The 23,244-nt window shown below is 42.9% G+C and overlaps 1 protein-coding gene across 1 annotated transcript in view; it reads right to left on the reverse strand.

The window, feature by feature from the left end:
• SLC12A8 (solute carrier family 12 member 8) overlaps positions 1–23,244 on the reverse strand; it is a 170,306-nt gene that overhangs the window by 146,453 nt on the left and 609 nt on the right. Inside the window, exons 2-3 of the mRNA XM_064286104.1 lie at positions 16,589–16,735; positions 11,932–12,123 (exon numbers count right to left, since the gene is read on the reverse strand). Coding sequence (XP_064142174.1) covers positions 11,932–12,123; positions 16,589–16,735 — 339 coding nt within the window. The remainder of the gene's footprint in view (positions 1–11,931; positions 12,124–16,588; positions 16,736–23,244) is intronic.

Here is a 23,244-nt window from a genome sequence, read left to right on the forward strand (position 1 = left end):
GAGATCTACTGAACTTCTGTGAAGGGTGATGGAAAATTCAGAAACAGATAGTGGGGATGGTTACACAACATGATGAAAATAATGTCACTGAATTGTACATGTGAAAAATGTTGAAATGGCAAAATTTTGGTCATATATATGTATAAGTACGTATTTTATTGTGGTGAGTATTTTTATGGATATAACCAAAAAAACAACCCATTGCCATGGAATCAATTCCAACTCCTAGTGACCCTATGGGAAAGAGTAGAACTGCCCCATAGGGTTTTCGAGGCTGTAATCTTTATGGAAGCAGACTGCTACATCTTTCTCCCGTGGAGTGGCCGGTGGGTTCAAACCAAAAACCTTTCAGTTAGCAGCCAACTGCTTAACCACTGCGTGTGTGGATATATATATACTTATATGTATTCACCATAATAAAAGAAAATAAATAATTTTTAAAATTATCTAAAACTTTGGTATAAGACAGAAAACGTAGCACTTCCTTTCAATGTTATACAAAACAAAGGCTACGCAGGACTATCTAGGTAAATCTACTTAGTTTGGCTATTTACTGTTAATTAAATGTATCAACTCTCCCAGACTTAGTGATGTCACATGTGAACTTATAAACTTTTTATCCAGCGGAGATACAAATAACTTCTGCCCAGTGAAAGGGATAACTCAAAAGATTACGGTTTGCTGTCCTGTAAGACACTAACAAGTTTTGTATCTAAATCGGCCACCTTATCCTTACATTTCTTCATTAAATTATCTACCTATGAATTTATAGGTTTGATCTGTGTCCATCCAGTATCCATACCTGCTTCTCAAATGCTCTTTAATGAGTTGACGATTAAGTAAAGCTCATTAATTAATGAAGTAAATAAAATTGCCGACACACATTTATTTTATAGTTACCTGAGAGTCATGATTCTACCTTTTTGAAAACATTTTAACACCAGCCTCGTTTTCCACAATTCCTCAGCTTAAGCCCTCTTCTCCCATCACCTTGTTCACTCTCATCACTGCAGCTCTGTTCTTGCTCTGCTCCAAGGGAATACATTCTTTTAGGGGCCCATTTGTGTTCTTCCTTTTCCATGAGGGCTTCCTTCTTTTACCTTTTCTAAATAAATATTATGCAGACCGCCAGTGTCATGCAATTAGCTATCTGGTTCCATACGCTATCATTAGTTCATGCATATAAGCTTATCTCCCCCCCGCCCACCACCAAGAATGTAAGCATCTTAAAAACCAAAACTTTTGACACTGATTGCCTCTCTTAAAATACCCTGCATTTGCTAAGTATGTTGCAAGCACTCAATAAATATTTGGGATATGTTGACTTTAGGAAAAGTGCTCCAGAAAACAGGACTCTTAAGTTCCAGTCCTCTTACGATTTCTGTATTTGAGGGGAACTCAGGAAGGAGGCCCCTTTCTTCAATGAGATGAGCCTACCAAGCAATTAGGCATAATATTTTTCTCAGTGTTCCCCAAATTTACACATGTAGCTTAAACAGTTACTCTAGCCCTTTCAGTGTCCCATAACAATAGGCAATAGGCATTGCTGTCTATCTTTGGGTGAAAACCCAAGGAACTTGGGGGAAACAAAATTATCTCTGAAAGAGAGAGACTGAACCCTTTTTTTCTTACATTCACCTCAAAACTGAAACCTACTAAATACAAGAGTGTAGCAATGTCAGTCAGGCTATTTCATCGGTAATGGGCCAGGTCAACAGGACTTGTCCTGGTCGGGTTTATCAGAGTGAAAAAACAAAGGATAAAAATTTAGTAACGGTGATCATTTATATGGATGTCACCTGCCCGGGTATCAATGTCTCTAATATGCACTTGAATGTGACCATTTGCTTCTGGAGCTTCCAACCTGATTTTTCTTTTTCTAGGTGGAGAACAAAATTTGCTCCGATGAAGTGGGCCAACTGGGTAGCTGCTACCTTTGGTTTCCAGTATCTCTAGAGAACCCCTCGTTCAGGTTTGTATCTAAAATTGCTTTTTAGACTGAAGATGCTATGGGGGGGGGGGGTTCTCTTCAAGATACTTGAAAGAGCAATGTGGTTAGGAGCACAGACTCTGAAGCCAGAGTACCCAAGGCCAAATCTTGCTGCTCCCACTCACTAGCTGTGTGCTTGGGAAAGTTTTCAACCTCTCTGTGCTTCGTTTTCTCATCTGTAAAACACAGATAATAAAAAAAAACCTACTTCAAAAGGTTATTGTGAAGACTAAGTGAGGTAATTTATGTGAAGTCTTGGAATAATATTTGGCTTATAGTTGTTGTTGCTAGGTGCTATTGAGTTGACTCCAGCTCGTAGCAACCCCGTGTACAGCAGAAGGAAACATGGCCCAGCCCAGCACCATCCTCGCAATCATTGCTAAGCTTGAGCCCATTGTTGCAGCCACTGTGTCAATCCATCTCGTTGAAGGTCTTCCTCTTTTTCTAATTGGTATTTGCTGGAATACCAATTGAGATGTTTCAACAAACAGATGCAGCGCTGGAAGCGCTCACTTGTATATGCCAAAAAATTTGGAAGACAGCTACCTGGCCAACCAACTGGAAGAGATCCATATTTGTGCTCATTCCAAAGAAAGATGATTCAACAGAATGCAGAAATTATTGAACAATATCATTAACACCACACAGAAATAAAATTTTGCTGAAGATCATTCGAAAGCGGTTGTAGCAGTATATCAACAGGTAACCGCCAGAAATTCAAGCGGAATTCAGAAGAGGACTTGGAACCAGGCTCATAGTCAGTGTGTAGAAATAATAGCTATTGTCATTATCACTATTATTTATTAGTATTAGCAACTAAAGAGAGGGAAACAGTAGTCATGAATCTCATAGAATACTAAATTACCTCTGAATAGACGATGCTAATGTGACTAGGATTTGCAATACAAATTGTAAGAAAGGGTTCTTAAAACCAAAGATATTTACTCTATGGCAAACCAAAACAGTTACCCACCCCCACACACAAAAATCAAACTATCTTCTCAAAATCTAAAAATTTGGTGGTAAAAGTAAAGGTATTTGTGGGGAGTGGGAAAGTAAAAGGATCACAGGGATTTTGTATTTGGTAGGTGGGGAAACTGATAAGTAATGTGTCTTATTTGGAATTTCTCTAGGGAATCCCCAAAACAGCAGGGGGAGACAAAAACAAGGACACAGAGGAAATGTTAGCTTCTGATACCTACAGCAAACAGTAAACACTCTAACTCCCAGCCAGATAAACATAAAACCTCACACTCTGAAGGCCTAATTACCTCAGTTCCTTTTACCTGGTATATCATGTCCAACTTTCATCAAAAAATTAAAAAAAAAAAAAATTAAAAGGCAAAAAACAGTCTGAAGGGACAGAGCAAGCATCAGAAATAGATAATGGCAGAGATTTTAGAATTATCAGGCCAGGAATTTAAAATATGACTGATATGGAGCCCTGGCTGCACAGTGGTTAAGAGCTCACTCAGGCTGCAGACCAAAATGTCATCAGTTTGAATTCACCAGCCACTCCTTGGAAACACTATGGGGCAGTTCTACTCTGTCCTGTAGGGTCACTGTGAGTCAGAATCGACTCAACAACAACGGGTTATGATTGATATGCAAAGGACTCTAATATAAAAAGTGGACAATACGCAAGAACAGATGGGTTATTTAAAAAAAAAAAAAGAACAGATGGGTAATGTAAGCAGAGAGACAGATACTCTAAGAAAGAATCAAAAAGAACTGCTAGAAATTAAAAACACCATAACAGAAACGAAGAATGACTTTGATCAATAGGTTGGACATGGCCAAGGGAAGAATTAGTGAGCTTGAAGATATGTCATTAGAAACTTCTCACATTGAAAAGCAAAGAGAAAAAAGACTGAAAGCAAACAAAATACAAAACAGACTATCCAAGAACTGTAGAACAATTGCAAAAGAATGAATAGAGAATACCATGGGCCATAAATTATGGTACATTCATATTATATAATATTAAGTAGCTACATAAAAAGCAGGGGTTTAACCACTGAACTAAAGGACTGTCACTGACTTATTATTAAGTGAGAAACACAAGCCATAGAATACAGCGTGAAAACTGTCTCCATTTTTGTAAAAACAAGCCACCACCTCAAAAAATCCATAAATCTATGTATACGACCATAGGGAAAGGTTTAGAAAGAGAACATTAGGTGTTTACACTGGTTACCTGAGGGGTATGAAAGGAAATGGACTTTTTCTTTACATTGTTTCTGACACGTTAACTGGTTACAAGAAATATAGTTTTGTGATTTTAAAAGAATTTCATAAAAGAAAAATGAAAACAAACATATTAAAAGTACTTTTTGTAGGGAAGTCAGCACAACTTGACTAAATCAAAAGCTAAGAAGTTTCCTGAATACAACTAAACACTTCAAGGGACAGAGTAGCAGGGGGGAGGGGGGCCTGGCGACCATGGTTTCAGGGCACTTCTAGGTCAATTGGCATAACAAAGTTTATTAAGAAAATGTCCTACATCCCACTTTGGTGAGTGGCGTCTGTGGTCTTAAACGTTAGCAAGCAGTATCTAAGATGCATCTATTGGTCTCAGCCCATCTGGAGCAAAGGAGAATGAAGAACACCAAAGACACAAGGAAAATATGAGCCCAAGAGACAAAAAGGGACACATAAACCAAAGACTCCATCAGCCTAAGACCAGAAGAACTAGATGGTGCCCAGCCACCACCAATGACCGCCCTGACAGGGGATACAACAGACTGCCCATAATGGAGCAGGAGAAAAGTGGAACGCAGAACTCAGATTCTAGTAAAAAGACCTGACTTAAAGGTCTGACTGAGACTAGAGGGACCCCAGAAGACATGGCCCCCAGACCCTCTATTAGCCCAAAATTAAAACCATTCCCGAAGCTAACTCTTCAGACAAAGATTAGACTGGACTACAAGACATTAAATGATACTTGTGAAGAGTGTGCTTCTTAGCTCAAGTAGATGAGACTAAATGGGTAGCTCCTGTCCGGAGGCGAGATGAAAAGGCAGAAAGAATAGGAGCTGGCTGAATGGACTCAGGAAATACAGAGTGGAAAGGAGGAGTGTGCAGTCACATCATAGGGAGAACAACTAGGGTCACATAACAATGTGTGTACACATTTTTGTATGAGAAACTAACTCGAACTGTAAACTTTCACTTAAAGCACAATAAATTTTTAAAAAGTACTGTTTGTTTATGTAAAAACTAAATATAGGATTCTTATAGCCCAGTCTGTATGTATTTAGGAAAGCAGCCCAGGACTCAGGCTTTCCCACCTACACCCCACTTACTGGCAGTGAACACAAGGATTGGTCTGAGCTCAGACCTTCCTGGGGAGAGATGTGCACAAACAGTGACTGTTAGCCCTTCCTCGAGCACCCTGACTGCCCCACAGATGGTCTACCGGCCAACCATGAAAACTACTCTTCCTTGAAACATGCTTATAGATTTAAGTGTAAACATCTACAGCGTATACTCCATTTTTAAAGTATTTTCATTTCCTGCTAAGGTTCACAATCACACTTATTCCCTTTTTTTTTTTTTAATTCTCTACAGAGAAACTTCTAACTTCCTGCTGCAAGAGGCATGGGTGCCACCCACCATTTTAAAGAAATCAAGCAATATATTTTCAGGGTAGAACACTTCCAATCCAAGTCTTAACAAAACTGCATTTTCACTGTCATAGGTGTTTTTCTTTCCACCTTCCAGTACCTACCTAGAGGGCTGGAACTGTCCTGCCACACTCCCTCCCCTCTGGCACAAAATCCCTGGGTGAAGTTTGAGATTGTTTATTGCATGTCTTGTTTACGTGTTAACTCCCCTAATGAAAACTCCAGGCCTATATCAGGTCTATAAAAGCTCTCCAATACTCCACTGTCTTTGTACAGAGCCCATTTAATTTAAGCCATTAATAAATGCTGTAGTGAGCCATTCTGGTATCCAGGGTAAGCCGCCCCAAACAAGCCCTTAGGCCCATAGAGGTGAGTGGAACAGAGGGTGAAGACAGGCTCCCATCCATCATCTCCTCCACTAGCCAAGGGGTCTGGGCTACTGTCAGAGATATGGGAGTTGGGAAAGGATTTTAGAGGGTGCAAGGTGATGCAAAAATCACTGTTTTAAGTGCATCTTCCAAATTTTGATGCTCCGAGGCAGGGGTTGGCAAACTACAGTCTGTGGACCAAACCCTGCAACTACTTGGTAAGCAAGGTTTTACTGGAATGCACCTATGACCATTTTTTAACATACTGTCTATGGCTGCTTTCATACTACAATGGCAGAGTTGAATAACTGGAACAGAGACATATGACATGCAAAGTCTAAAATATTTACTATCTGGTTCTTTACAGAAGAAATTTGCTGACCCCTGCTCTAAGGCAAAACTAGGCAATCTGCTCTGGTGATTATTAAAAATAAGTGAGTGCCACAAAAAGATGGAAACAACCTAACTATCCTCCAGTGGATGAATGGATAAACAAAGTGTGGTACAAATATACAATGGAACACTACACAGCCATAAAGAATCATTTGTCCTTGAAACATCATAGAACACGGATGAATCTGGAGGACATCATGCTGAGTGAAATAAGTCAGTCACAAAAGGACAAATATTGTATGATCTCACTTTTATAATAAGACAATAGATACATATACAGAGACCAGTGCTCACTGGTGGTTACCAGGGATGAGTAGGGGAAGAAGGATAGGGGGACTCACCCTCTAGATAGTAGACGCTTGTTATTTTTGGTGATGGGAAAGGTAATACTGAATATGGGTGGAGTAAGCACAGCTTAACCAAGTTAAATGATGTCACTAAGATATGTTGTTGTTGTTGTTGTTAGGTGCTGTTGAGTCGGTTCGAACTCATAGTGACCCTATGCACAACAGAACAAAACACTGCCTGGCCCTGAGCCATCCTCACAATCATTGTTATGCTTGAGCTCATTGTTGCAGCCACTGTGTCAATCCACCTCATTGAGGATCTTCCCCTTTTCCACTGTCCCTGTACTCTGCCAAGCATGATGTCCTTCTCCAGGGACTGATCCCTCCTGACAACACGTCCAAAGTATGTAAGACACAGTCTCGCCAACCTTGCTTCTAAGGAGCATTTTGGTTGTACTTCTTCCAAGACAGATTTGTTTGTTCTTTTGGCAGTCCATGGTATATTCAATATTCTTCTCCAACACCACAATTCAAAGGCGTCAATTCTTCTTCAGTCTTCCTTATTCATTGTCCAGCTGTCACATGCATATGAGGTGATTGAAAATACATGGCTTGGGTCAGGTGCACCTTAGTCTTCAAGGTGACATCTTTGCTCTTCAACACTTTAAAGAGGTCCTTTACAGCAGATTTACCCAGTGCAACGTGTCTTTTGATTTCTTGACTGCTGCTTCCATGGTTGTTGATTGTGGATGCAAGAAAAATGAAATCCTTGACAACTTCAATCTTTTCTCCATTTATCATGATGTTGCTCACTGGTCCGGTTGTGAGGATTTTTGTTTTCCTTATGTTGAGGTGCAATCCAAACTGAAGGCTGTGGTCTTTGATCTTCATTAATAAGTGTTTCAAGTCCTCTTCACTTTCAGCAAGTAAGGTTGTGTCATCTGCATAACGCAGGTTGTTAGTGAGTCTTCCTCCAATCCTGATACCCTGTTCTTCTTCATATACTCCAGCTTCTCATACTATTTGCTCAGCATACAGATTGAATAGGTATGGTGAAAGAATACAACCCTGACGCACACCTTTCCTGACTTTAAAACAATCGGTATCCCTTTGTTCTGCCCAAACAACCGCCTCTTGATCTATGTAAAGGTTCCTCGTGAGCACAATTAAGTGTTCTGGAATTCCCATATATACATGAGAAAAAAAGAACGTTTTGGAAAATACTACGACATATATAATTTTGCAACAACAACCAAAAAATATACGTGTGGGCATATATACGTGTATGTATGCATATAAGTATACATACATGGGTATAAACCCATTGATGTCAAGTTGATTCTGACTCACTAGAGACCCTACAGAACAGAGCAGAACTGCCCTATACGATTTCCAAGGCTGTAAATCTATGGGAGTAGACTGCCACATCTTTCCTCAACGGACTGGCTGTTGGGTTCAAACCATATGTGGGTATAACTCGTTGCCATCAAGTTGATTCTGACTCGTAGTGACCCTAGAAGACAGAGTAGAACGGTCCCATAGGGTTTCCAAGGAGTGACTTGTGGATTCAAACTGCCAACCTTTTGGTTAGCAGTCATAGCTCTTAACCACTGTGCCACCAGGGCTCCACATGTGGGTATAGATACATGTATATGTATGCATGTGTATTATATCTATAAACATATGTGCATACAAGGGAATACTATGAACATCTGTATGCCAATAAATTCTATATGTATGCATGCACATATAATTTATAGATATGATAAAGCACATGGGAGCATAGTTACAGATACTTCTCAGATATTACCAAATACCTCACAGGATTAGTTTTCTGGTTTTGAAGTCTTAGGACCATAATCTCATAGAACATCTTGGTCAACTGGCATAATATAGTTGATAAAGTTTATGTTCTACATCCTAGTTTGGTGAGAAGTGCCTGGGGTCTTAAAACCTTGCGAGCAGCCATCTAAGATACACCTATTGGTCTCTACACGTCTACAGCAAAAGAGAAAGAAGAAAACTTAAGACTCAAAGAAGAAACTAGTCTACAGGACTGTCTACATGAACCACAGTCTCATCTACCCTTAGACCAGAAGAACAAGATGGTGCCTGGCTAACACTACCAACAGTTCTGATCAGGGTCCAATAGATGGATCCTGATAGAATAAAAGAAAAATATGGAACAGAACTCGAATTCTTAAAAAGTCTAGACTTACTGGACAAATTGAAACTAGAGAACTTCCCGAGACTATTGCCCTGAGATAGCCTTCAAATCTTGAACTGAAACTATCCCCTGAGGTCACCCTTTAGCTAAATAACCCATTAGCTTACAAAATAAAGAATATCACCCGTGTGGACTGCGCTTCTTTAAAAAATTATCTATATGAGACCAGACAGTCAACAATCACTTTAAAGCAAAGATGAGAAGGTAAGGGGACAGGGAAACTAGATTAATGGAAATGGAACAACCAGAATGGAAATAATCAGAATGTTGACACTTTGTGAAGAATGTAACAAATGTCACTGAACAATTTGTGTAGAAATTGTTGAATGGGAACCTAACTTGCTGTGTAAACTTTTGTCAAAAACACAATAAAATACTATTTTTAAAAAATATTTTTTATTTTTAATAAAGTAAAATAAATGAGTGCTTGCATGCCTTGGAATGAGGGGTATGAGGTTAATAAGAACCATAAATAGGGAAGCTCAGAAACTCCAACCATACTCTGGAAGAAGAAAGATCTTATATCAATAACCTAACTTTTCACCTTAAGAAACAAGAAAAAGGACAGGGGTCACAATAGCGGGTCCCAGACAGAACTGGAGAAAAATATAGAACAAAATTCCAACTCACAAAAAAAGACCAGACTTACTGGCCTGAAGAGACTAGTGAAACCCCAAGAGTACGGCCCCCAGATACCGTTTCAGCTCAGTAATGAAGTCACTCCCAAGGTTCATCCTTCAGCCAAAGATTAGACAGTCCCATAAAACAAAACCAGACTAAAGGGGCACAGCAGCCCAGAGGCAAGGACTGAAAGGCAGGAGAGGACAGGAAAGCTGCTAATAGGGAACCCAGGATTGAGAAGGGAGAGTGCTGACATGTCGTGGGGTTGGTAACCATGTCATAAAATAGTATGTATGGTGTTTAATGAGAAACTAGTTTTTTCTGTAAACTTTCATCTAAAGTACAATAAAAAGAAAAAGAGCAAACTAAACCTAAAGAAAGCAGAAAGGAGGAAATAATAAAGATTAGAGAAAATAAATGAAATAGAGACTAGAAAAACAGATAAAATCAACAAAACCAAAAGTAAATTATTTCAAAAGATCGACAAAATGGATAAACTTTGAACTAGACTGACCAAGAAAGAAAAGGGAGAAAACGCAAATTACTAAAATCAGGACTGAAAGAGAAATAAGAGAGATTACAAGGGAATACTATGAACATCTGTATGCCAATAAATTCTATAACCTAGGTGAAATGGACAAACTCCTAGAAAGACACAAACTACCAAAACTGACTCAAAAAGACATAGAAAATCTAAATAGACCTATAACGAGTAAAGAGACTGAATTAGTAAGAAAAAAAAAAAAAAAAACTTTCCAAAAAGGAAAACTCTAGCCCTGATGGCTTCACTGGTAAAGTCCATCTTACGTTTAAAGAAAAATTAACACATACACACACACAAAAAAAAACAGAATAGCAGGTATCATGTCCCAATTCATTCCACGAGGCCGTCATTACCCTGATACTAAAACCAGACAAAGGCATAACAAGAAAATAAATCTACAGCTTAATATTCCTTATGACTACAGATACGGAAACCCTCAGCAAAATACTAGCAAATAGAATCCAGCAACCCATCACGCGGATTATACAGCAACCACACCCTGATCGGAGATCCCCAGCCCAGCTCAGCTTCCGACAAAGCAAGGCACACCAAAGACACTGACCTCAGGGACTCCAACACCTGATCAGGGACCAAAAGGAAAGGAGGCAAAACAAGCAGGGATGTTGATGCTATGGTTGCCAGCACTTAGAAAACGTTTTGTTTGTGTACATCTTTCCTTCCAAATCAGCCCACAAAAGGGGGTCCTTCAGTATCACAGCTTGCTCTCTCTATCCAGGCCCCTTCCCACCTCTTCAGCACTGGTCCCCTATCTGAGGTGTCTGCTTCAAGAGGCTGGCTCTTGTCTACTCAGAAGGTGAAAAAATTGAGAACTTCTGCTCATCTTGCAGCCTGCTGGGCTATAAGGTAGCAGAGAAGCGAAACATCGATACACCCACCAATCCCCAGGGTAATAAAGTTAACTGACTATTTATTATTCCTTTCTCAAACTACTGAGTAAAGCCCCTTCTCCAGTAAAGCCCAGTGCTTCTTAAGAGCGCAGGGACAATCTGTCTGCCTTCCGTGTGTCTGTCCTACACACACGCACCCAGGGCTTTGCGCTATTGGAGAATCACATGTATTGATGCTGAAACACCCTGCCCCTGCTGCTTACAAATAAAAGCAACAAAACCGATGCTTTCTCCAAGGAGCCTCTTGTACTCTCACTTAAACAAATTCTTTTCTTTAAACTGTTTTTTCAACCACCCACCATCCTTCGCACCCTCATAAAAGCCTTTTTCAATCCAAAAAAATGCTTACAAAGAGCTGCTTCTTAATGTCCGCACTTTGTTTCCTCAGCATTAAGTCACCATCCCTGTGTTTCAGCTAAATAAACCTTAGTATTTCTCCCTAACTCGTTCGGTTTCTGCAAGCCTTCAGCCATCCGGATGAAGCTGTCTGCTCTTTAGTGGTCTCCTTCTCAGACAGAGCTCCCCACACCGGGGCCATCAGCCTCCCAGCTAAGGCCATCCAAGCTACCAATGCGACTGAGAGCCCTACTCATTTGAGAAGTACCTGCTTCTACCAAAATGCCCCTTCTCCAGTGCTAAAGTGCCCCAGGGACCAGGCCACCCGCTGCAGCCACTTGCTGTGTACTCTGTCCATAGAAAGGGCAGCAAGGATGGTTATGGGCCTGGCTCTGCCTCCCTGATCAAATTAGGAATTCATGAGGACTGAGTGGTGGAGGTGGACTGTGGGCTGAGGCTCCTCCAAGAGCCCCAGCCTGCTCATCTGTAAAATGGGGGCAATTGTTCCACCCTTGCCTCTGACTGGGTCAGATGAGAAGATGCTGGCGACCAGCAAGGCAAGGGAAGAGAATCACGTAAGCAGGTGGCCCAGGAGCTCAGCATCCCAGCCCTGGCTCCCCAGCCCACTCACCTGTCCAAACACGTACAGAAGTCCAACTGTGCCTCCGGTCTGCCCACCGAGGACGGAGGAGATCATGGAGTAGACGCCACCACTGCCGATGCTGCAATGCTCCCCGACCCCGATGCCAGACACCACGGTAACAAGGGCCACGAGGATGACGAAGGACACCAAGACCATGCCCATGAGCACGCCTGTGTTTCCCTGCAGCAAGGAGCAAGGTCAACATTTAGAATAAGGAGGCCCCACCAGCCACAGTCCCTCCTGGGAGCACTGACCACCTCTCCACTGCTGGAATCCAGGAAGCAGAGCTGGGCCACGGTGGTGCAGCAACGGGCAAGGGACAAAGGCGGCACCACAAGGGGTAAAGCCTGGAAGAAATCCAACCAGCACCAGCTGCTGCGGAGTCAGCTCCGACTCGTGGCGACCCCTTGTGTGTCAGAGTAGAACTGTGCTCCACAGGGTTTTCAACGGCTGGTTTTTCAGAGGTAGATTGGCAGACCTTTCTTCTGAGGCACCCCTGGGTGGAGTTGAACTTCCAACCTCTCAGTTAGCAGCCGAGCACATTAAGCGTTTGCACCACTCAGGGATTCCGGAAGAAATCCTAGATGAAAGGAAATGTCCTTGCTTCAAGCTCATCCCACTGTTTATAGGGTAAAAAAAAAAGAACCCATTGCAATTGAGTTGATTCTAACTCAGCGACCCTGTATGACAGAGTAGAATGGCCCCATAGGGTTTCCAAGGAGCCGCTAGTGGATATGAACTGCTGATATTCTGGTTTGCAGCCATAGCTCTTAACCACTGTATCACCAGGACTCCTTATAGGGTAAAGTCAAAGCTATTTAAGGCATTCACCTGGCCCTCTCTACCTCCCCAGTACCTCTCATTCCTTGGCAGACCCCTCCCCACAACACGCATACTCCGTGTCCTGGCACATGGTCACATGCTCTCTCCCCACCCCACCTTACCCAGGCTTGGCCCCCTGCCAGGGATGCCTTTCCTGCTCGTTCCCCTTCTTCGCCAGGTTTACTTCAATGCTCCCTGCACAGCCCAGCCTCCAGCGAGCTTTCTCTGTCACCCCTCCTCTGGGCTCCCGCAGCACCCAGGGCCCAGCGTTAGCACGAACTTTTCATACTGAGTGTGGCTATCTCCAAGCCCTCCTGAAGGGCGGCACTGTGTTTGATTCTCCTTTGCACCCTTGGGGCTTGGCACAACTGCCATATAAGAAGCTCTCATTAAATGTTTGTTGAGTGAATAAATGCACACACGTGCCTGGAGAGGTACCCACGGAGACAGACTCATTTCAGTGTGAAAAGCAAGAGTCCAGAGAGGAAATGGACACAGTATAGACGGCACCTCAGAAGGAGCTGCAATGCTGGGTGCTTTACAATGGCAGGGGCAACGGAGACAAGCCGTGTTGCAGGCAAGACCCTGGGTTATGGGTGTCAGAGAGAAAATCAGGAGTGCGCAGAGCCCCCTCAAGAGCTGAGAAGCCTTAAAAGAAGCTAGAGATGGTTCCTGGAAGTCAGGGGTGCTCTACTCCTCTGTTCATGGATAAATCTCTGTTCATGAGATAAATTGGGGGGCTCCACCACTAGTCTGAGATGTACAACAGCACTCCAGGGATCAGAGTTGGGCAGCTTTTCTTCTCCCTTTTCTCACTGCCAGGATCCTTGCTGCCTGATTCTATTAAAAAAAATTCCTGCTAATTCACACAGTGTTAGGAGTTTTTTCTAATTGCCATTGAGTAGACTCCGACCCATGCCAACCCATGTGTTTCAGAGTAGAGCTGCTCCATGGAGTTTTCAGTGGCTGTGACCTTTTGGAAATAAATCATCAGGTCTTCCTTCCAAGGCACCTCTCCTGGATTCAAATGGCCAACCTTCTGGTTAGTAGCTGAGCACTTAACCGTTTGTACCACCTAAGGACTCATTCTTGGGAGTGTATCTTAACCCTTCCATTAACTGTGAATTTCGTATGGACCAAGTTTGGATTTCTTTCCCCCATAAAACCCCCTTCTACTGTAATATTCCACACAGTGGGCCCAGGAGACACAGCCTTTTGCCCACTGTCCCTTCAGAGCCTGCTGGGGTAGGAAGTTTTGGGAAGGTACTGCTCATTTGGCTTTGGGTGTTCGTGCAAGCGTGAACTAGTCAATAGGAAGAACTGCTAAAGCTCAGCTTGCATGTGTAGGCCCTGGTAGGAATTGCTGCCGTGAGCTGCATGCCTATAAGTCATGGTTAATGTTATGTGTCAACTTGACTAGGCTATGATGCTCAGTTTGGCAGGTTTGGCAGACACTGGACTGGTTGCTTAACCATAATGTAATCATCTTTATGATGTGATCTGAAGTGATCAGGCAATCAGTTGAAAGGGGCGTTTCCTGGGGGACAACGTGGCCTGCCTCCAGTATATAAATGGATGTTCTGACAAAGCTCGTTCTCTCTTGACCCTGCACTCTTCTCATCGCCTAACCTCTGGTTCCTGGGACATAAGCCTGAAGTCTCTGGCCTGCTGCCTGACCTCAGGTTTTGGATTCACCAGCCCCTGCAACCTCATGAACCAGTAGAGGCCTTCAGCCTGCTGCCTGACCTGCAGGTTTTGGGTTTGTCAGCTCCTGCAACCCCGTGAGCCAGCAGAGGTCTCCAACTGCCACCTGACCTATAGATTTGGCACTTGCCAGTCCCTACAATTGGGTGAGCCATTTCTTTGAAGTAAACATCTCTCTGTCTGTCTCTCTCTTTCTCTGTCTCACCCTCTCTCTCTACGCACACACACACACCTCACTGGTTTTGCTCCTCTAGAGAACCCACACTAAGACACTATGTTTATTCTCTCTTGGCCACGACTTTTTTTTTCCCCTCCATTATTTTTTAGCTTGAAATACGGTAGGTCTCTTTATTAACTACCTTAAATCCTTTTGGTAATAGAAGAGAATATAAATAAAATGCAAATACATGAATCATTAAGGGCTGTGTCAGGGTGCACTCACTCAAGTGGCTGTGACTCAAAAGTACATGAAATAAATGAAATAAATTTCAGACCAAGGGGTGGGGCCTCTGACCAGCTAGCTGGCTGACCTAGTAAGACGACCAGGAGGAGGAAAGAGATCCCCAGGGGACACATGAGTCTGGAAATCAATGTGTACCCCCAGAAAGGGAAGGCTCTGAATCCAAACATTATGTTGAGAAGAAGCTAAGGCAGTGAGCACATCCTCAACTGTGGCTACAGTTACTTAACCTCCCTGTGCTCAGTTTCCTCATCTGGAAAATGGGGAGAACAATAATACTTATAGCTATCAGGATATATTACACTTTAGGAGGACTAATACATTTAAAGCACTTTGAACTACCATTTTAGTCACTTAAAACAACAAATATGTATAATCGTACAATTTTCATGGTTTAGGAATCCTGGTGCAACCTAGGTTGGTGCCTCTGCCTCCACGTCTCTCATAAGGCTGCAGATAAGCTGTCAGCTAGGCTGCAGTCTCATCTACAGTCATATGGTAAGTGCTCAATAAATCTTAGCTGCTTGCTATGAAGATGACAAAGATCAATGGGTTAATAGTCCATCTCCTCAGCTGTTTTTTTTTTCAGCTGTGCCCTAATAGCTAGGTTGGCATATAAGGATATCTGCGGGCTCTCTCTAGAAAACAACTTTCAATGATGATGTCAGATCATGTGAAAAGAGACTCCTGATTGCCTGCTGAGATTTCTAAACAGTGGTGGCAATGAACGATGGAAGCGGTAGGGCCAGGGGAGGGAGAAGAACTGATAGAAGCTAACCGAAGTGCCCACTCTCCCCAGCCTGCTCCACCCATCTCCCCAGCCCCAGCTTCCTGTGACCTGGATGCTGTCACGCTCCACCCAAGTGACTGTGACATCTGAGCATGGCGGTTACTTACCCTGCTGATTTTATATTTTTAATGAAATTGTAGAATTACTGTTTTCTTCCTTCGTTCACGGTTTTAAATTGTCTGCCTATGATAATAAGATATCCTGTACCAATAACATCGCTAAGTTTTCATACCTAACTGCCACTTTGACAGTTTCCAAATTAAAAGCATGCTGCCAAATCATTCTTTGGAGTTACTATTTCAGACTTAAAAATAAGTTTGGCCTGATCGTTACTCGTTTTAATTTTCTGCTATCCCCTAGATGCTCTGCTTTATTTTTGGAATTTCACATTTGCCTTTGTTCAATAATCAAATGTGATTTTTCAGGGAAAACTAATGGAAGGTCTGGAAACTATAGATCACGTTTAGGTCGTATTTGTATTTGGGGGTGAGGAGCTGGTGCCATTGGGAAGGCACAAGATGAAGAGCACCGGGGTCGCTGGAGAGGGCCACAACAGGAGGCAAACTTGCCATCAGCGCAAGCTCGATGACCCACCTCTAGCTCCACCCATGATATGCACCCGCCATCTGCGCTCATATCTCTAGTTATACCCATGGTGAGGCGTCCATCCGAACCGTCATCTGAGCCCTGGTCCCAGGGTTCTCATTGAAACCCGTGCTCTTTACTCAACAGGCTTCTTCTTGTTTCATGTTTCTGGAGTATCTGCGCTTCAGGAATCTGTCACCTGCACTGTGGAAGGCCAAGAGTGATAGAGCCCCCCAACGTCACAAGCCCATGAGAGGCTCCAGGGCCACCAGCTCATCACTCACCACCAGCCAGCCGGTCCTCAAGAAAAGGACAACCCCAAAAATGTTGATCATGCAGGACGTGAACACCCCATCCCAGGTCCCGAATAGCACTGGCTCCCAGACGAACAGCTGGATCTTCCACCAGGGCTGGGGCTGGGCCAGGGCCCCCTGAGGACAGAGCACACAGAAGTCAGCTCGAGAGGACCAGCGAGGTGAGAAAACGGAAGTGGAGCAGGAGGAGTTAGGAGAACTCAGCTTAAAAATGTTATTGTTGAGTTGGTCCCCGACTCATGGCAATCCCATACACAATGAGATCGGACTAGTATGATCCATAGGGTTTTCACTGGCTGATTTTTTTCAGAAATAGATCACCAGGCCTTTCTTCCGAGGCTCTTTGTCTGGATACTCCCCCCTTACTGTGTCAAGGCAGGTCTGTGCACACATGTGTGTACACACACACACAGAGTCTAGAAGACAAATTCTACAATAAAATCACTGTTCTCTCCTCACAGCACTGATTCCTGTACCCATGTGTAGCAGACACTAGTTGTTCAGCAACTCAGTTCTCTTTCCTCCTGGATACATAGACTACATTTCCCAGCCTCTTTGCAGTTAGGTGTGGCCATGTGACTAAGTTCTGGCCAATGGAATGTAGGTAGAAGTGACGTATGACAATTCTAGACCTCACCCATAATTCTCCCACACAATCCTCCAGTCCCCACCATCCTACTCCACTCCTTTATCAGTCAGATGTTGATGCCCAGGGCAACTGTGATGTGTAGAAAATAGTGGACTCTCTGTCATCCTGGGTCTATGAATGACTGTGTGGAGCAGAGCCCTACCTCACCGGACTCTACATGAGAAAGAAAGAAACTTTCGTTGTGTGAAGTCACTGAGATTTGGGGCCTATCTATTTCAGGAAGGAGACAGTGTTACTTAAACTAATACACTCTGTTGTGTCTTGATTCCTTAGCCAATGATTCTAAGAACCTTCCACCAACTGCAGCTCCCTCATTGTGGAGCCAAAAGATGCATTTGGTCATGTGGAAGGGTCCAAAGAGACTTTGAAACTAGATACTTTGCAGTTAAAATCCCAACCTCCTGATCCTGTGATCCCACAAAAATCACTTAATACCTCTAAGCCTCAGTTTCTTCCTCTATAAATTCAGAATATCTACCTTATAAGATTTTAAGGACTAGAGACAGAATATGGTACGTATGTAACAGTACCTGGCACACAGTAGGTGTTTAAGAAATGCTAGCTGTTCTTAGTAGTAGTAGGCTAGGGGAGAGGGTGGTTGGTACCTTCAATGCTCCCACTGTCTGATTTCTCTGATCAATTAAAGGGCCTTCCTAATGAATGTAAGCCCTGATTTGAATCATCTGCTTTTATGTTCTTTTCTCCCTTGACCCTTTTATAGGTGCCCTTACTTTTGGCCTAGAAAATGCATTCAATGATGTTTTCAAAGTCACAGGGTAATCACCACTCCCTGCTTTTTACATTATATTTTAAGCATCCATAATTTAAGATGAATTGATACAAGTTCGCAAAAGTTAAGGGACATCTCTTCATTTATGGAAGTCTTATGAATAATTCTAGCTGACGTGGGGTTCCCTTGCAGAGAACTGCGATCTGTTGTTCACTGCAAATGTGCACAGCAGGGCCCAACATGCGGACAGCATGAAGGTGCTCCAAAAGCAGACTTGAAATCAAGTTGGCTGGAACTTAGTAGAAATATATCTCACACATGGCAGGATTTCCCAGGCTGCACTGCAAATGCCAGTGTGGTCCCTAATGTCAGAGGAATAGTCCTACTCACAGCCCTAAGTCCTTCAAGAAGCTTACTGAGCTTTTGATAGAAAAGGGAAGCAGGGGCAGGAAAAGGAACTGGCTGGAGGCTTCCAGTACAGGATAGCACCCAAGGATTCTTAATGGGAAGGCTGTAGCTAGGTGGGAGAGGGACTTGCAGGTTCCTGAAAAAACCTGTAGGTTCCTGAAGCAACTGTGAAAATGGCTATTGGTGTAAGGTGGCCAAGGGACGAGCCTGGCCAAGTGTGGGAAAGATTCAGACTTCAGGAGGAGGGCAGTCTCAGTCTTCCATAGAGATCAGTCACCAAAGGTTGAGCACTCAGAAGTTAGTAAATGGCTGTGCAATGCTTGACCTCATACAAAAAAAAAAAAAAACCAAACCCAGTGCCATCAAGTCGACTCCAACTTATAGCGACCCTTTAGGACAGAGTAGAACTGCCCCATAGAGTTTCCAAGGAGCGCCTGGCAAATTCAAACTGCCGACCCTTTGGTTAGCAGCCATAGCACTTAACCACTACGCCACCTCGACCTCATATTCAGGTAAAATAATAAAAATGTGGTAAAGCTTTAGCTACAAGGCTAGCGTTTGCAGTTTTGTTTATAAACAACCTAAAAAAAACCAGAAATGATCTAAATGTTTAACAAAAAGGGATTGATGAATACATTATGATAATGGACTACCAAGCGGATGACACAAAAAGACGATCATTGGGAGGGGCAGGTTACAAAACAGTATTTACTTTATGATCTCAGTTTTGTAAAAACATAAACAAAAACCATGTGGTAAATGTGCATAGAAAAGCTAGGCAGATCTACAGCAAAGCGTTAACAGGTATATTTGCTGGCGCTTGATTCATGGGTGATTTTAATTCTTTTCTTGTAGTTACATGTATTTTTCTAAAAATTTTGTACAATGACTTTATTACAACTTATGTAGTAAAAAAAATACTAAAAGTCTGAGAAAATGAACTGAGCACTTTGGAGAAAGACCAGTGCTGTGATCTGGACAAACAGAGACCAGTTGGCCAGGCGCCACCAGTGCCCCTCATTATGACTCAAACCTCAAAAGCAAACTTCACCTGTGAACACAAGTGTGGGTTTTCGAGTGGAATCTAAAGGGTTCTACATTTCCAATCTCATTCTCATTTATCTAAATTAGCTTACTGTCATGGATTGAATTGTGTCCCCCAAAATATGTTTGGTTAGGCCATGATTCCCAGAATTGTGTGGTTGTCCTCCATTTTGTGATTATAATTTTATGTCAAAGAGGATTAGGGTGGGATTGTAACACCACCCTTATCCAGATCACATCCCTGATCGAATGTAAAGGGAGTTTCCCTGGGGTGTGGCCTGCACCACCTTTTGTCTCTCAAGAGATAAAATGGAAGGGGAAACCAGCAGAGAGGGGGCCTCATACCGCCAAGAAAGCAGTGCTGGGAGCAGAGCACGTCCTTTGGACCTGGGGTCCCTGCACAGAGAAGCTCCTAGTCTGGGGGAACATTGATGAGAAGGCCGACAGAGAGAGAAATCTTCCCCTGGAGCTGATGCCCTGATTTTGGACTTTTAGCCTACATTACTGTGAGAAAATAGACTTCTCTTTGTTAAAGCCATTCACTTGTGGTATTTCTGTTATAGCGGCACTAGACAACTAAGACACTTACCCAGAATAAAGTTAGCTAAATTAGAATCTAATCTGCTCGCATCATTAATTGAGAGTGCACCTGGCAGATGTTGACCACCATGTGAAATCTATCTTGCCAATTTTATTGATCTGTTCTCTGGGGATGTCATACCTTAAGAAATTTCTAGCATCTGAATTCTTATAAATTAAATTCTTCATGTTAGTGTAGCACCTAGGTTTTTAAAAATGGCTGGTTACTGAGTAACTTCTTATTAGGAACAGGGTTTTCTTTGGGGTGATGAAAATGTTTTGGGACTGGATAGAGGTGGTGGCTGCCCAATACTGTGAACTTACTAATTGCCACTGAATTATGCACTTTAAATGGTTAATTTTATGTTGTGTGAATTTCATCTGAATAAAAAAGAATTTTTTAAATGGATGATTACTGAATCACTGTTGATCCTAAAATTCAACAACTCACACTATTCTGGAAAGAGGAATAAAGGGAGAATTTGCAGACCTGGCTTGCAGTCCTACCTGGGTCACCAGCTAGCTGTGTGATAACAGGCATGTCACTTACCCTTAACCTCCCTGGGTCTGGGTCTCATCTGAAAGACAGAGAATTGGACAAAGTGATTGTGCTGGACAGTGTCTGTTGTCTCAGCTCCACATTGTCTTAGACTCTCCTCTCCACCCTGGGGCAGGACGCCTGCAAGCTACATTTCCCAGACTCCTTTGCCGCCTGGCTTCCTGTTAGATCCTGCCAGGAGGAGGCACTGGTGAGAGATGAATGATGGGAGAAAAGCAGAAGTCATTTTCCCAGCTTCTGATGGCAGCTCTAGCAGGGGAGGAAGCCACAGTGGTGGCAGCAGCAGTGGGCAGTGAGTGTTGGATTCTGGGTTCCAGCTCAGGCAGTGGCCACGAGCTCTGGGTAACACCATCTTCACTTTTATTCCTCCAGGCCTAGGAGTAATAGCAGCCTCAGCAATTACTAATCTTTGGGTAACCTTACTTTTCCCTGTGGACTCCTTCAGCTCTTCCAGCACCTCGGTATAATCAATTTCGTGGATTAAATTCCCTCTGTTTGAAATATCTCTTTTCCTGACTGAACACTGATGGATACAGTGAGTTCTGAGTCTCCTTCCATTCTAATACCCTAGGATTCTACAAATATCATTTGGCAGTTGTTTAGGATCAGAGGCTAATAAGTGGTTAATCAAATTCCTTGCTCACTTTTTCAATTCTAAAATAACAAGGTAACTTATAAAACACTCAAAACACTAACACCTTGCGGAAATACTAAAATGATTCTAAAGAAAACCAGTAGCAACTCAAGCTGTAGACTGCCCTAGCAGTTTTGTAATTAATCTAAATTCAGACATCAGTAGACTCTTCCAATACCTCAACCCATAGCAGCGGCTAGCGAGTCTCAGCTGGTGGGGTGGGCAGGGAGGGGAAAGCACCTTCTTAAGAATCATCGTGTGCAATGTGTCTGTAACTCATGAGAGTGTGTTATCCATAAACACAGTGAGAAGGCAGAAAAATCAAGAGTACAGAAAAAAAAATCCAATGGTGGATGCACCTACGATCTAAGACCAAAGATTGAGGCCAGTCATACTTGGCCAAAACAAAAGGAGAGAATCTCAGCTCCTCTCCTTCCCTCTTGAGTCATAACACTCACAGACCAAGAAAGGGCCTCAACAAATCATTAAGGACGTCAATCAAGCCACAGGGGACAGAGGACTCTTGGTATCCCCTATCAAGGTCCCTGACGGTTGAGATGAATTCTCAGCTCCAGCTAGCAACTTGTTTACTTATGTATACTTCTGCTCATCCATCTTTCACAAACCACAAACAAAGACCATTCTGAAAGTCAATGAATGTAAGAACAGTCATTGTTGCTCAGAGCTAAGACCCTGCCTACCGACGTCTGTCCTTGAACAAACAGTCCCAGGGACCTGTTTGGTGAATGTAGGATTGTTTTCCAGGATCTCAATCTCAAAATTCAGGACACGCCCCAACTTCCTGTCTTTGCTGGTATTCAACTTCCTATCTTGGCTATCACAGGCCTATTATTTATTAGAAACAGCAACAATAGCAACCATTAGCAACACCAAAAGAGGCATAATTTAGACGTGCTTTCAGCTCGGAGCCCTGGTGGCACAGCGGGTGACCGCTCGGCTGCTAACTCAAAGGTTGGTGGTTCAAGCCCACCAGCCACTCTGAGGGAGAAGGATGAGGCAGTCTGCTTCCATAAAGATTTACAGCCTTGGAAACCCTGTGGGGCAGTTCTACTCTGACCTATGGGGTCACTAGGAGTCAGAATCGACTCAACAATGGTGGGTTTGTTTTGCTGTAGTTGTTGTTGTTTGTTTTTGCTTTTAGCTCCCACATCAAGTCTCTCTTTTGAGCCTCACAACAACCCTGAGAGACAGGCAGGGCCAGGGTCCAGGTTTATGGCCAAGGAAGCAGACTGTCCTGAGGAAGCGAATGCCCCAAGTCCCACACTGGGGTTTGAATCCAGCTCTACAGATTGTAAAATCCGTACCTTTCCCAGCACGACACTTACCTAAGGGTCACCTGTCCTCTCCTCCCCTCAATTTACGTCTTCCATGTTTCATGTTCTCACATTCTGGATTTTGGCTAATGGTGAATACATGTGCCTTTTACCCATAAAGCACCCTTTGTGATTTTGGAAACTTTATTTCTCTTTTATCCTAAACTTAACATTTGTACACCGAAGCCTGTTTTGTTTTCTTGTTTGTTTACCCAGTCATGTACGGAAAGTCTTCCATTGCCTTGTTCTCACTGGACTGGTAAATCAGCCTTACAGTTACCTTACAGATCAGGTGGAAACTTCAGGAAACTCTTTACCCTCAAAACAAAAATATAAATGGTTTGAAATGGGCTTGGTGACCAAGTCACAATAGCCTATTAGGGATATTTAAGGTGTGTGATAGATTGAATCGAACCCACTAGGCGCTCCTTGGAAACGCTATGGTACAGTTCTACTCTGTCCTATAGGATCACTATGAGCTGGAATAGACTCAATGGCAACGAGTTTGGTTTTTGTTTTATAGATTGAATTGTGTTTTCAAAAAAGAAATTTGGAGGTCCAAACCCCTGTACCTGCAAATATGATCCTGTTTGGAAATAGGGGTGTTTTTTTTTTTGTTATGTTAATGAGGTTAGACCAGAGTAGGGTGGCTTCTAAAACGAATAACTTCTGAGTGGTGTCTTATAAAA

The sequence above is a fragment of the Loxodonta africana genome, chromosome 1 (assembly GCF_030014295.1).
Source record: "Loxodonta africana isolate mLoxAfr1 chromosome 1, mLoxAfr1.hap2, whole genome shotgun sequence".
NCBI lineage: Eukaryota > Metazoa > Chordata > Mammalia > Proboscidea > Elephantidae > Loxodonta > Loxodonta africana.